The sequence below is a fragment of the Rhinatrema bivittatum genome, chromosome 1 (genome assembly GCF_901001135.1).
Source record: "Rhinatrema bivittatum chromosome 1, aRhiBiv1.1, whole genome shotgun sequence".
In the NCBI taxonomy this organism is placed as follows: domain Eukaryota; kingdom Metazoa; phylum Chordata; class Amphibia; order Gymnophiona; family Rhinatrematidae; genus Rhinatrema; species Rhinatrema bivittatum.
In genome coordinates this window covers 286,617,131-286,629,386 of record NC_042615.1, presented here as the reverse complement: position 1 = coordinate 286,629,386, position 12,256 = coordinate 286,617,131, and the positions used below count along the sequence as shown (strand labels likewise).

General features: G+C 44.1%; 1 protein-coding gene across 1 annotated transcript in view; it reads right to left on the bottom strand.

The window, feature by feature from the left end:
* Positions 1 to 12,256, bottom strand: part of ENPEP (glutamyl aminopeptidase) — a 144,739-nt gene that overhangs the window by 100,807 nt on the left and 31,676 nt on the right. Inside the window, exons 3-4 of the mRNA XM_029596150.1 lie at positions 7,286 to 7,417; positions 4,054 to 4,174 (exon numbers count right to left, since the gene is read on the bottom strand). Of these exons, the coding sequence (XP_029452010.1) occupies positions 4,054 to 4,174; positions 7,286 to 7,417 (253 nt within the window). The remainder of the gene's footprint in view (positions 1 to 4,053; positions 4,175 to 7,285; positions 7,418 to 12,256) is intronic.

Below are 12,256 nucleotides of genomic sequence, written 5' to 3'. Positions count from 1 at the left end.
AGCTTAAATTACCTCCGTAGCCTTAAATTACCTCCGTAGCCTTAAATTACCTGGGGGTCCGTAGCGGCGGTCCATAGCTAAATCGGGGGAAGGGGGAGTGCAGGAAAACCGGCACACTAAATCGTGTAGTCTTCAGCCGGCGCCATTTTGCAAAATGGCCACCGCAAAATGGCGGCGGCCATAGACCAACACGATTCGACGCAGGAGGTCGTTCCGGACCCCCGCTGGACTTTTGGCAAGTCTTGTGGGGGTCAGGAGGCCCCCTCAAGCTGGCCAAAAGTTCCTGGGGGTCCGGGAGCGATCTCCTGCCGCGAATCGTTTTCCGTACGGAAAATGGCGCCGGCAGGAGATCGACTGCAGGAGGTCGTTCAGCGGGGGTCCGGAACCCTCGACTGCAGGAGGTCGTTCAGCGGGGGTCCGGAACCCTCGCTGAATGACCTCCTGCAGTCGATCTCCTGCTGGCACCATTTTCCGTACGGAAAACGATTCACGGTAGGAGATCGCTCCCGGACCCCCGCTGGCCCCCCAGGAACTTTTGGCCAGCTTGGGGGGGGGCCTCCTGCCCCCCACAAGACTTGCCAAAAGTCCAGCGGGGGTCCGGAACGACCTCCTGCGTCGAATCGTGTTGGTCTATGGCCGCCGCCATTTTGCGGCGGCCATTTTGCAAAATGGCGCCGGCTGAAGACTACACGATTTAGTGTGCCGGTTTTCCTGCTCTCCCCTTCCCCCAATTTAGCTACGGACCGCCGCTACGGACCCCCAGGTAATTTAAGGCATTTGGGGGGGTTCGGGAGGGTGGGGGATTTAATTTAAAGGGTTGGGGTGGGTTTTAGGGGGTTTTAGTGTGCCGGGGGTGGGTTTTAGGGTGTTTTAGTGTGCCGCTGGACCCCCAGGTAATTTAAGGCATTTGGGGGGGGGGGTTCGGGAGGGTGGGGGATTTAATTTAAAGGGTCGGGGGTGGGTTTTAGGGGGTTTTAGTGTGCCGGTTCACGATTTTAACGATTTTCACGATACTCTAAACACCCAAACGGCGACGATATGATTCCCTCCCCCTCCCAGCCAAAATCGATCGTTAAGACGATCGAGGACATGATTCACATCTCTACTATTCAGCAAGTTTCTCAGTAAACTCTTTTCATTGTGGAACACCACAGTCTGGTCTGGTGGTGCATTTATTCCAAAGCCGCAAGAGTATTTCCATAGCCTTAAAGGCTCTAAAGCGAGACTCCTCTCATGCCAGAAGCAGCTCAGGGAGTCCCATGGGTTCAACGATGGGTCAGCAGCTTTACAATGTGCTCCTATGTACAGTCCATGTTTGGAAGAAGGGTTACATAATCGCGTATGGTTTTCTTGTGTGACGAGACCCAGAAATTGGATCCTCATCAAAGTATGGCCTTAAGAACATAAGAACATGCCATGCTGGTTCAGACCAAGGGTCCATTAAGCCAAGCATCCTGTCTCCAACAGAGGAAGATATTTTGGGTGGGGGAGCCTCCGGATTTCTTTTAAGGGTATTTGGAGAAAATTATCTACTATGCCTGAATAAAACTCATCTTGAGCTACCAATAAAAAGGTGTAAGCTAAATCTAAATAATAAATACATACATGCATACTATGTATGCTATGCCTGTGAATCACCACTAGATGACATGGGGAATGGTGCACAGAACCCGCCGCATGTTATTTAGTGGGGAACTTTCTAGATTGTGTTACTACTGGCATTAGGATGGTGTATTCCTTTAAGAGGGTGAAGAATGGGATCCTCTAGAGGGAGTGTTCACAGGAGTATATAATGCTTGTTCAAAGTTTGAAGGGGGAGGGGGTAGATTGGAGGTGGTCACCAGAAAACTGGTGAGTCCAGGGACCCTTTCTCATTGTAGAGGTACCTGCTGGAGCTTTTTCCCTTAAGGAGAAAGGCCTGAGGCTGAAGTGGTGTTTCTTCTCACAAGGAAACTGCCAAGAGTCTCAACCTAGGTCTAGGAGTAGGAGGGGAAAAGGATACATGGTCCCACAGCCCATGGAGAACCAGAGGAAGATGGAATGGGAAGAGTGTTGAGGATGCCGGGGAAGTCCTTGGATACTGCCTGAAGGAGAGTAGTGGAGTCAAGGATACAAAGGATTGGACCTAAGGAGAGGTGTTGCCCTGTATCTCATGAGTGAATACCAAAGTCAATGAAGTTGATGTGAGTATCAAGAGAACGCTGATATACCCTAGTTAATGGCAGAGTTCAGAAAATGTAAATCCAGTTTTGTGGATCGCAAAAGGGAATATGACTAATATATTTCCTGAAGTGCAGAAGAATGAGGGGTGTTTGAGTGTACTGCTGAGACATAGGAAAGAAGCCTCTGACTTAACTTGATATCATTAAAGCACACTTTTGTAAATATTGATTGCTGGTAACCCCATAAATAAAAGTTTAGGAATATACATTGTGGTGCACCGTATTCTGTGTACAGATGGAATACCAGCATTAGAGATGAGCTTAGTTTTTCCATGTCGGGTCAGATTTCAGTTCGGGTGCTTCGTTGAAAAATGTCATTTTTCTGTCGGTCGTTTTTCGGCGGCACGAATCAGAGGAAACGAGTCAGAAAATGAATCGGAAAGAAAAAAACGAATTGGGAAAAAAAAGAGTCAGGGAAAAAACCTACCCCAACCCTTCAATTTTACTTTATTACAACCCCCCACCATCCCGATCCCTCCCCAAGACTTACTAAAAGCCCTGGTAGTCTTGCGGGATCCCACGAGCGATGTCTCCCTCTCAGGCAGTCGGGCCTACCATGAATTAAAATGGCGCCAGTGCCCTTTGCCCTTACTATGTCACAGGGGCTACCGGTGCCATTGGTTGGCCCCATCACATGGTAGGAGCAATGGACAGCCAGCACCATTTTGTGCTTTTGGCAAGTCTTGGGGGGGCACTCCTGACCCCCCAAGACTTGCCAAAAGTCCCTGGTGGTCCAGCGGGGGTCCTGGAGCAATCTCCTGCACTCGGGCCGTTGGTTGCCAGTATTCAAAATGGCACCGATAGCCTTTGCCCTTACATTGTCACAGGGGCTACCGGTGCCATTGGCCAGCCCCTGTCATATGGTAGGAGCACAAGATGGCACCAGCCGTCCATTGCTTCTATAATGTGACAGGGGCCGACCAATGGCACCGGTAGCCCCTGTGACATAGTAAGGGTAAAGGGCACCAGCACCATTTTGATTCATGGTAGGCTCGACGGCCTGAGAGGAAGACATCACTCACGGGACCCCTGCTGGACCACCAGGGCTTTCACTAAGTCTTGGGGAGGGATCGGGATGGTGGGGGGAGGGTTGTAATAAAGTAAAATTGAAGGGTTGGGGTGGTTTTTTTTTTTTTTGTTGTTTTTAAATAAATGTGCCCCTCCCCCCCCCCCGGCACTAACCCGAAAAACGAATTTTCCCCGAACTTCGGGGAAAATCCGTTTCAGGGTTAGGGTACCCCGAACCACGACAAATTAGGCAATTTCTTTGGAATTGCCTAATTCGTGATACAAGAATGCACATCTCTAACCAGCATAAACAAGGAGCAGGGGTCACAGAGGGGAAATCCAAGTGGTGGGTTTCTCTGTGCAGCTCAGCAAATTCCCTTCTTCTCCTACCTCTCGGCCTAGACTCACTACACCATCTGTTTGACCCACAGTTCGGAAACCTCCCCCAAGAGACTGGCATGCGGCCCACACAGGTGCTGAATCCTTGGGGCTACACAACCTTAGATTTAAAAAAAAAAAAAATCTTGATTTGTCAGATGTGTATGTAAGTACCAATACCTGAAGCAGACGTACACTGCAAATAACTTATGGAACAGATAATCTATGTTTGCAAGGAAAAGCAAGACAAATGGTGTAGAGATTAGACAAGATACAAATTTAACCAAATTTAGAAATTAATTACTGAATTTGATCCAAGAGGGGCCTCAAGACTCCAATCTAGCTAAGTATTTTGACAGTTACTTAAAAGAAGGAGTTACCTGGAAAGACTCAGAAGTGGTAAAGAACTTGTGATAGTGGAGAGAGACAAAGTGGTAGCAATTACCTAACTTTGGAAGAGAATAGTTCATGTTAAAATACTCCTCGAAGAAATCAAATACAGTGCTTGTAACGTTGGCTGCAAATTCTGCTGTGTGTATTTGCTGCGGCTGGGCATAAATCCTGAGCTGCAAATAAGAAGGGAACAAGATTCTTTTAGCAACGGACATAACACACAGCAACAAGACTCGATAAGCCTCCAGGCACGACTAGTCTTCAGACGCTGTGGTAAATTTTCAAAGGCTTTTTACATAAGTAAAAATAAAGGTAACCCGCCTCAATCTGCCATACCCGGGGGACATGGGGTTTTAGCCACCAAAAAGGATGCACATACTTTCATAACATCATGGGGGGTTTGTTTCTGAGGTGCGTCAGGAAACTGCACACATACATTTTGTTTCCGAAAAGTCCAGCTGCACTAGGCATGCTAATGGGTATAAATGTGAACACGCACTTTTAGCTGCTGAACACGTAAATATTCCAAACACAAAGCACAACGTGGCCATGTATCAGGTCGGCAGCTGGTCCCCCTTTGACCAGCCCTTTCCTCACCCTGCCACCCACCCATCCTGCCTTCTCCTAAAGAATCAAGGGCACTCTTGTTTGGATAAGAAATGCCCTGTATAGCGGAGGCATTTGGCTGCAGCATAAACAACAGCAATACAACTATAAATTACAAGGTATGTATAAAGCTAGCATAACCACTCCCTAACTTTCCTAGGGAAGGAGACCTGGTGGGTGGGTGGGGAGCTGGCTCATGGGTCGTCTTCACTCTGGGTGGGAACCAGGTGCCTGTACAGTGTCCCTGCCTGCCCCAGACTCATTCGGAGTGGGAGAGGAAGGGGGAATCAGTTCCTGTATTCAAACGCAAGCTACACAGGCTACTTTTTGTGTTTGAAAGTCAGAGGCATTTGTGCAGGCTGAAAAGTGTGCACACACACTATCGATTAGTCACCTTGTTGAAAATTTGCCTCGCCATTTATATGGAATTCAAAGTAGTAATCGGTAGGCATAAAGCTTTTGCAGATAGTGCACACTGTCGTCTTGAAAGTGTATGCTATTCAGTACAAACACAGTCTTTCAATTTAGCATATGAAGAAGAAAAGGAATTATAAAAAAAAAAAAAATCCCATAGATGTGAAGCAAACACTTTGCAACGTTTTACTCACTTCCTTTGCATTGTTTTTGCTGGCTGGGTCCAATCTTTGACCATACTGTCAGATGTTCCTATATTCTTACCAACACCATTGGCAGAAAGGAGAAAAGATGGGTGGATACAAAGAGAGAATGAACCACTACACTGCCATAATATTACCATATATTGGGACTGGGTGGACTGAAGTAAGGAGAAACAGATTTTGGTATGTTCAAGTAGTAAGAGCAGACTTTAGAAGAGGTTTTGATGGGAAAAAGAGACTTACAGTGTAATGGACCTGGTCTACTATTTCTCTGACCTGTGTTCACATTTCCACAAGCATCCAGTCAAGGGGCTGCTCCTATAAACTAAATGCAGCAGGCATTCACAGTGTAAGCTGGATGAGGAGCACGCCACGTCAAACAGTATAGCCTCCTTGCAGCAGCCGATGCTGGCCAGATGCCTTAACATTCTTGGTGTTTGCTTCCTCCTTGGTCCTTTTTTTTTTTTTTTTATGCATTGCATTTCTTACAGTCTCTAACTCTTTTTGGAACAAAGGGCGTGCATCTCCGTCCCCCTGTGCACTTTCCAGGTGTTCATGTCGTATTCATGCTTTGTGTGTGTGTCAGTGCAATGACTGCCTAGGTTTCTGGTGAGTCAGCACAGTAGCTTCCTACTTTATTGAAGGCCAGATGTGCGAAGAAATTTGGCCCTTGTACAGGCAAGCCCAACTGGTAAGCCAACTGTGCGGGCCCTGGTAAAGTCTGCGAGTGCCTTTTCTGTGCAGAATTTACCGCATATTTTCCAAGCAAACTGACATGCACACGTCTGCATCGAAAATTACTGGGCACGTGGCCTGGAAAACATACAAACCAAACTGGCCCACGGAAACTTATGCCAGCTCTTTCGAGGGCATAACTTAGGTGCATACATCTGTTAATAAACAAGCATGGGTGAAAGCCCCGACTCCATGCCCTCCCCCCTCCCTCAGCAAACACCTCACCCCAGTTCACATAAAAGCATAAGCAAAACTATAGGATATGAGTACGTTTCGGCACAGTGAGCCCCCGGCCTATTTTATAACCTGCCATTAAAATCAGGCCTAATCTGCCTGGATGGTTTGCCCTGACTGCAATTTTCCCTCCTCAGTGTAGCTAAAAGTTCATATAAGCTTCCACAATGCATCCACTTTTAGCAGAGTTAAAAAGAGGCGTTCCTGGTCTGGGGAGGGGGCATTTAGTTTGGGAGGAGGAAACACTGCACACACATTTGGATTTTCAAGCGGGGTGTGTGCCATTCCCCCCCAAATACTGATCAGCCACCGGTCAACACTGCAGGTCCAAGGTACATGCCCCATTTCCACATCACACTTGCAGTTAATTTTCAAAGAAAAACTACCAGGGGATTGTCATCTGGGTCTTATTCCTAATGGTGGGACTGGTTAAGTTTGAACAGCTTTCATTAAAAAAAAATGTCAACACTTGTCTTACAGAGCAATTTTCAAAGGCCATTTACAGAGTCAAATGACTATTTTTATTTATCCACTAAATCTGAAAATTGACCATCTTCCCTGTACATGTTGCTTGTTCAATGAGTTAAAAAAATTATAGTATGTGTGTGTGTGTGTGTATATACACATTGTTGGAGGCCTTCCCAAGGTCAGGGAATGCTACAACGTGCTTAGTTTTGCATCTTCAAGGCCACATATATTGTCTGGAAGGGAACAGTATTCTTGGCAACAGAATAAAAATAATAAAGGAAAAGGGGAAGCTTGGTTCTGATTTAATTACCATCTGTTCTTTTAAAAGGTGCTTGCACTGCTGCTTTAACCCCCAGGTGCTTTCATGGCTAAAGGAGAAGTCATTCACCATTAGGGTTTTCAAGGTCATGCCCTGCCCTGACCCCTCATGCAGGACAGGTATCGAGAATCCATGAGAATGACAGCAGAGTGAGTTGGAGGGTGCAGAAGACCAGAGGTGCGGGGCAGCTGTTCGAGACCAAGCTCTCACCCATCATTTGCGAAAGACCAGAAGATGCAGAAGTCAAAGAAGGGCAAAAATACAAAAAAATGTAAAGATGCACTAAAACAAAACTGAGCACTTACAGGAATTCCTCTTCTCGAATTTTTTTCTATGAAGTCAAACTGATGCACAGCAAAGCATACCAAATAGGTGCTCATGGGTACAGACTTTTGAAAGGTAGTTTTCTTCCATCCTTTCTCATGTTCAACAGAGGTCTAAGGAAAGAAAAGGCAATTTGGCATGGTCAATTCAAAAATTATTTGAACTAGGAAACTGCAAAGAAAGGAAAACTCTTCAGAATTTCTTCTCTAGCTTCCCATAGAATTTCAAAAACCATACAAATGGACAGAAGGGACTGCCAGAATATTATTGCATGTGTGTGTGTGTATGTGTAGGTATACAAACACACACACATATACAGCTTATACAAGTTTACATGCATGCATACAAAATCATTTGATTTACATTGTGAAAAACTATTTGTGGTTTCTGACATCATTCAAACCTATACAGGTTTTTTTCTAGCAGATATAAAACATTTTTTTAAAATCCTCATCGAGGACTCAGTTCAGCAAAAGGTCCTTGCTATGTATTTAATTTTGGGTTAGTTTGTTTATTTGATCAGTCACATAGCCTAATAGATCAACAATCTGCTTTCCACACTTAGGTCAAGTTGCAGATGCATGCAGAAGGCCTAAGCACTGCACTGTTTGGGGGGAGACGCTCCTCCACGCTAGCCCCTCTCAACTCCTGCTGGGAAATCAGCATTTATAATATGAAAGCGGAGGAAGCAGAATCCTCCTGTGAGCAAGAATGCTTGTGTAGGAGTACAAAATCTAGAGTTATTAAATCACTTTTTACAAAGTAATCATCTTATCTTATGCAGCTGACCTCCCACATTTTCAAAACAAATTATACAGCTGGCACAGCCGACATTCCTCCTGTAGGAATCCCTAATTAGGCTCAAACGCCATAAAAAAAAACAATTACTTGTAGCTTTTCTGATGAGTTGACTCTCTTTTCCTGTTTGGCAACACAGTATGTAAGGAAATTGGGAAACTTGATATTGGTGACATAGGGAATGCCGTGAACAAGTGTATCATAGGAAACACAAGTGCCAAGGTAGAGAACCAGACAATATCAAGTTTTGATGGTTTGGCTGTTGCCTTTAGATCCTTGTGTAACCCTTTTTCCTCAGGGGTCACCTTCCCAGACCTGGGGAGCTACTGTCCGGCTCTTCCAAGGTGAGAAAGCACAAGTCTCTTGGGCTGGGGACAGGGTCAGACACACTCTCACTTTCAATCAAAACACCAAAATATGCTCCAAACAAAAAGATTTATTGTGAAAGTCTTCCAGCAGTCACCAATAAATCAGAGCAGAAGCAAAAACAAAGTCTCAAATGCTGTCCACATCAGACAAAGAAAATCCACAATTCACTTGGTAATTCACTCTTTAGCCTACAAAGGCCCACTCAGACTCTACCCACTCTATTGAGCTGCTCACAATTATCCAGGTCAGCGCAAGGAAGATCACCTCTTATACTCTCAGAAAGGTCATCCTCCAAGCCCCGAGGCAAGTTACAGCTAGGTACAAGTTGGTCTTCTGATCCTGTTGGTTATCACCACACTTAGCAAATTCTTCTCAATTTTCCTTCCCAATCTACACACAAACTGTTCTTTCCTCAGGTTTCCTGGGACACTTGGCGTATATCCCCACCTGACTTCTGCTTCTCTCGCATTGTAACACCTGGAAGGGGAAGCAGCTACATCCTCCTTGTTGCTCTGTTATTCTAGGAAATCCCCAGGCCAAAAGTGAACAGGGTTATATACTCCTATATAACCATGGTCAAAAGGGGCTGTGCCAGGCTGTCTGTCACAGAGTTGCCTTTCATACCCTCTGTCCTTCCCACAATCACAACAGCACAACCCTTACAGGACTTCCCTTGGGGGAAAAGTCACAATACAATAAATCATCTTTGTATTAATCCTTCTACTCACTCTGTGGCATATAGAGGCCATACTTGAAAGATAGAAATTGTATCTATAGCTGTGCAAACTTTGCTCTGGGCCTGATCTTCTGAATGTAAAAAAAATAAACTTAGAAATATGCCTTTGGAATTTTATCATGACCCAAAAAGAGCCAAGGGTAACCTGAAACTTACACTAGGTACCCAAAAGAAAAGAGGGTCCAGAGACATACAATCAAACACTTGTTCTTTCTTTCTTTATTTAGATTCATATTCCACTTTTTGCACTTTTTTCAGCACTTCAAAGTGGATTACATTTATTTATTTATTTAAACATTTTTATATACCGGCATTAGTTGTGGACATCATGCCGGTTTACATCAAAACTGGTACTGTAGGTATTTGGTTAAAGAAACCTCAAATCGAAGCTAAGCGTAGAGATGTTTGCAAGCCTGTCAGTGTGTCCTGCTGTGGTAGGCGAGGAATACCCAGTCAGTTCAATCATCCACCTTGAAAGTCACTATTTTTTAAAAATACTATTGAGACCTTCGGTCCAGTGAATATGCAACAGTCTGTGTGGTGGATTGAAAAGTTGTTATCTAACACCTGAGGAAGCTTTTAGGGCAAAACACTGGCCGTGTTGGGCTTGTTGGATTATTCATTGAGACTGTTGTGACTACTTATTTTACATGATGCATAACAACTTTTTTAAAAATAGTGACTTCCAAGGTGGATGATTGAACTAATTGGGTGGTCCTGGCCTACCACACTGATACACATCAACAGACCTGCTGACATCTTTACACTTACCTTTGATTTGAGGTTTCTGCTCACCAAGTGTTTGATTGTATATCTCCTGGCCTCCTTTTTTTGGGGTACATTTTGGAATTTTTTCAACATATTTCTCCTTTTGTTAATTTATCAGTTTCTTTATATTTGCTGTTGGTTTCCATTATTAATCATGCAGCTGTAAGGTTATACCCCCTATATCCCTATTCCACTGGCTACTAGAACTTTGGAGCACATTCATGATAGGGTGGGGCAAGCAGACACTCCATACACCCTTTGGTTTTTCCTGACATGGGGGGGGGGGGGGGGAGAGTTACAGTCTTTCAACCTCTTAGGCTGTTAGGTCTTCTGACACTTTCCAGTAAATGTAATATAGCCCTATAGTTGGTGGTAAAAAAAAAACAACAAAATTCCTGTATGTGGGAGATGCTTGGGTTGTCTCAATCTGCTCTTCCGCTAATTCACAAGGGAGCATGTTGAGGCCCTGCTCATGTTTCAAGCTGTGGCAGGGAACTTTTGGATATTCCTGCTATCTTGAAAGCTACTACTACTGTTGATGAGTCACATAGATCCACTTTATTAGTGACTTTTCCTCAAGTTACGATCATGATATAATTCTTTTTTTACTCAATGCACAATAAAGCTATGGAATTTGTTGCCGGAGGATGTGGTTAGTGCAGTTAGTGTAGCTGGGTTCAAAAAAGTTTTGGATAAGTTCTTGGAGGAGAAGTCCATTAATGGCTATTAATCAAATTTACTTAGGGAATAGCCACTGCTATTAATTGCATCAGTAATATGGGATTTCTTAGTGTTTGGGTAATTGTCTGGTTCTTATGGCCTGGATTGGCCACTGTTGGAAACAGGAAGCTGGGCTTGATGGACCCTTGGTCTGACCCAGCATGGCAATTTCTTATGTTCAATTGTATTTTCAATCTATACATATTTCATTCATGGGTGGCAAACTTCACATCATTCTTAATTTCTGTAGGGCTACATAGACATGGAGAAAGGCATTACAAGATAGGTGAGAAGAAGTAATGGACGTGGGGGCCAGATTTTTTTTTTTTTTTTGTGAATTCCCTGTAAATGTATAGTTACTTTTCCTTCTGAAAAATGTGTTTTCCTAGAATCTGATCTACTTAAATCCTTTATTAATGCTCGAGTCCCCAATAATGACTAATACTGTATAAAAATGTTTTCTTCATTGGAGAGAATTTAGTTAGGATAGGCTCCCCCAACTTTCTGGTTGTCTATTAGCATTTGATTGTAATGAATTTCTTTTTTCTATTTTCCTTGTTATTATTAAAACACTCTGTTGTTTCTAAGTTTAGTTGTGTATAATGTATAAAATGATAAATAAGAAATATCCTTTATTGGAATAACTGATGCAGATGAATAAAAGCAGTAGCATTCACAACTGGAAAACAGTGCAATCCGCGCAGCAAAAACAAAAGACAATACACATTCCAAAAAGTACAGACACTGAACAGTCTTTACACACAGTAGGGGTTTTCTTCCTCTTCTATATCCACTCGGTATGCCGATTTCTGTAGTCCAGTAACTGAACTGGAATACCATCCTGAACAGCTGAGCTTCTGCTGATGCTTCCTGAGCAGCAGTTCCTAAAGTAGTTCTCCCAGTCTGGCAACCCTTACTCTAATGCCAACCTGAAACCACTCTGCAAACCTTAAGACAAATATTCAGTGAAATTCAAGAAGTACGGGACTAATTTCCCTATCACTATTTTTCACCTCTTTGGGTTCTTTTAATCTCAGGATCTTCCTTGGAACCCAAGAAAATCTTTCTAACTCCAAGGCCTGAGGGCTCAAACTGAGTCTTAGTGACTTTCCAGGATGGAAGATGGACACAAAAACATAAGCCAAAATGAGCTTGTGAGTTTTGTTAAACACACTTTACAAGACAACTCCCCACTGGGGAATCTCATGAACATGGCACAAATCTCATCTTTGAGTGAGTTTTCTCACTCCGAGGGTCCTCAAATCTTCACAAGAGAGCACTGTTCTGTTCGTACGTCAGCCAGGTATGTGGGGTATGATTGGTGAGAGGAAGAGTGACTGGGGTAACCTTACATAGTGTCAGGTGGTGGAGAGAGACTTGTTGAGGTGGTGACTGGTGAGAGAGGGGCAGTCTGGTATGTGGGGGGTGACTGGGGTGACTATGAGATGACAGGTGAGAGAGAGACTGCTTGGGGTAGTGAGTGGTGAGAAACAGTCTGTTATGTATGGGGTGGGACTAGTGAGAGGGGAAGTTACTGGGGTGACTGTATTGTGTGACGTGG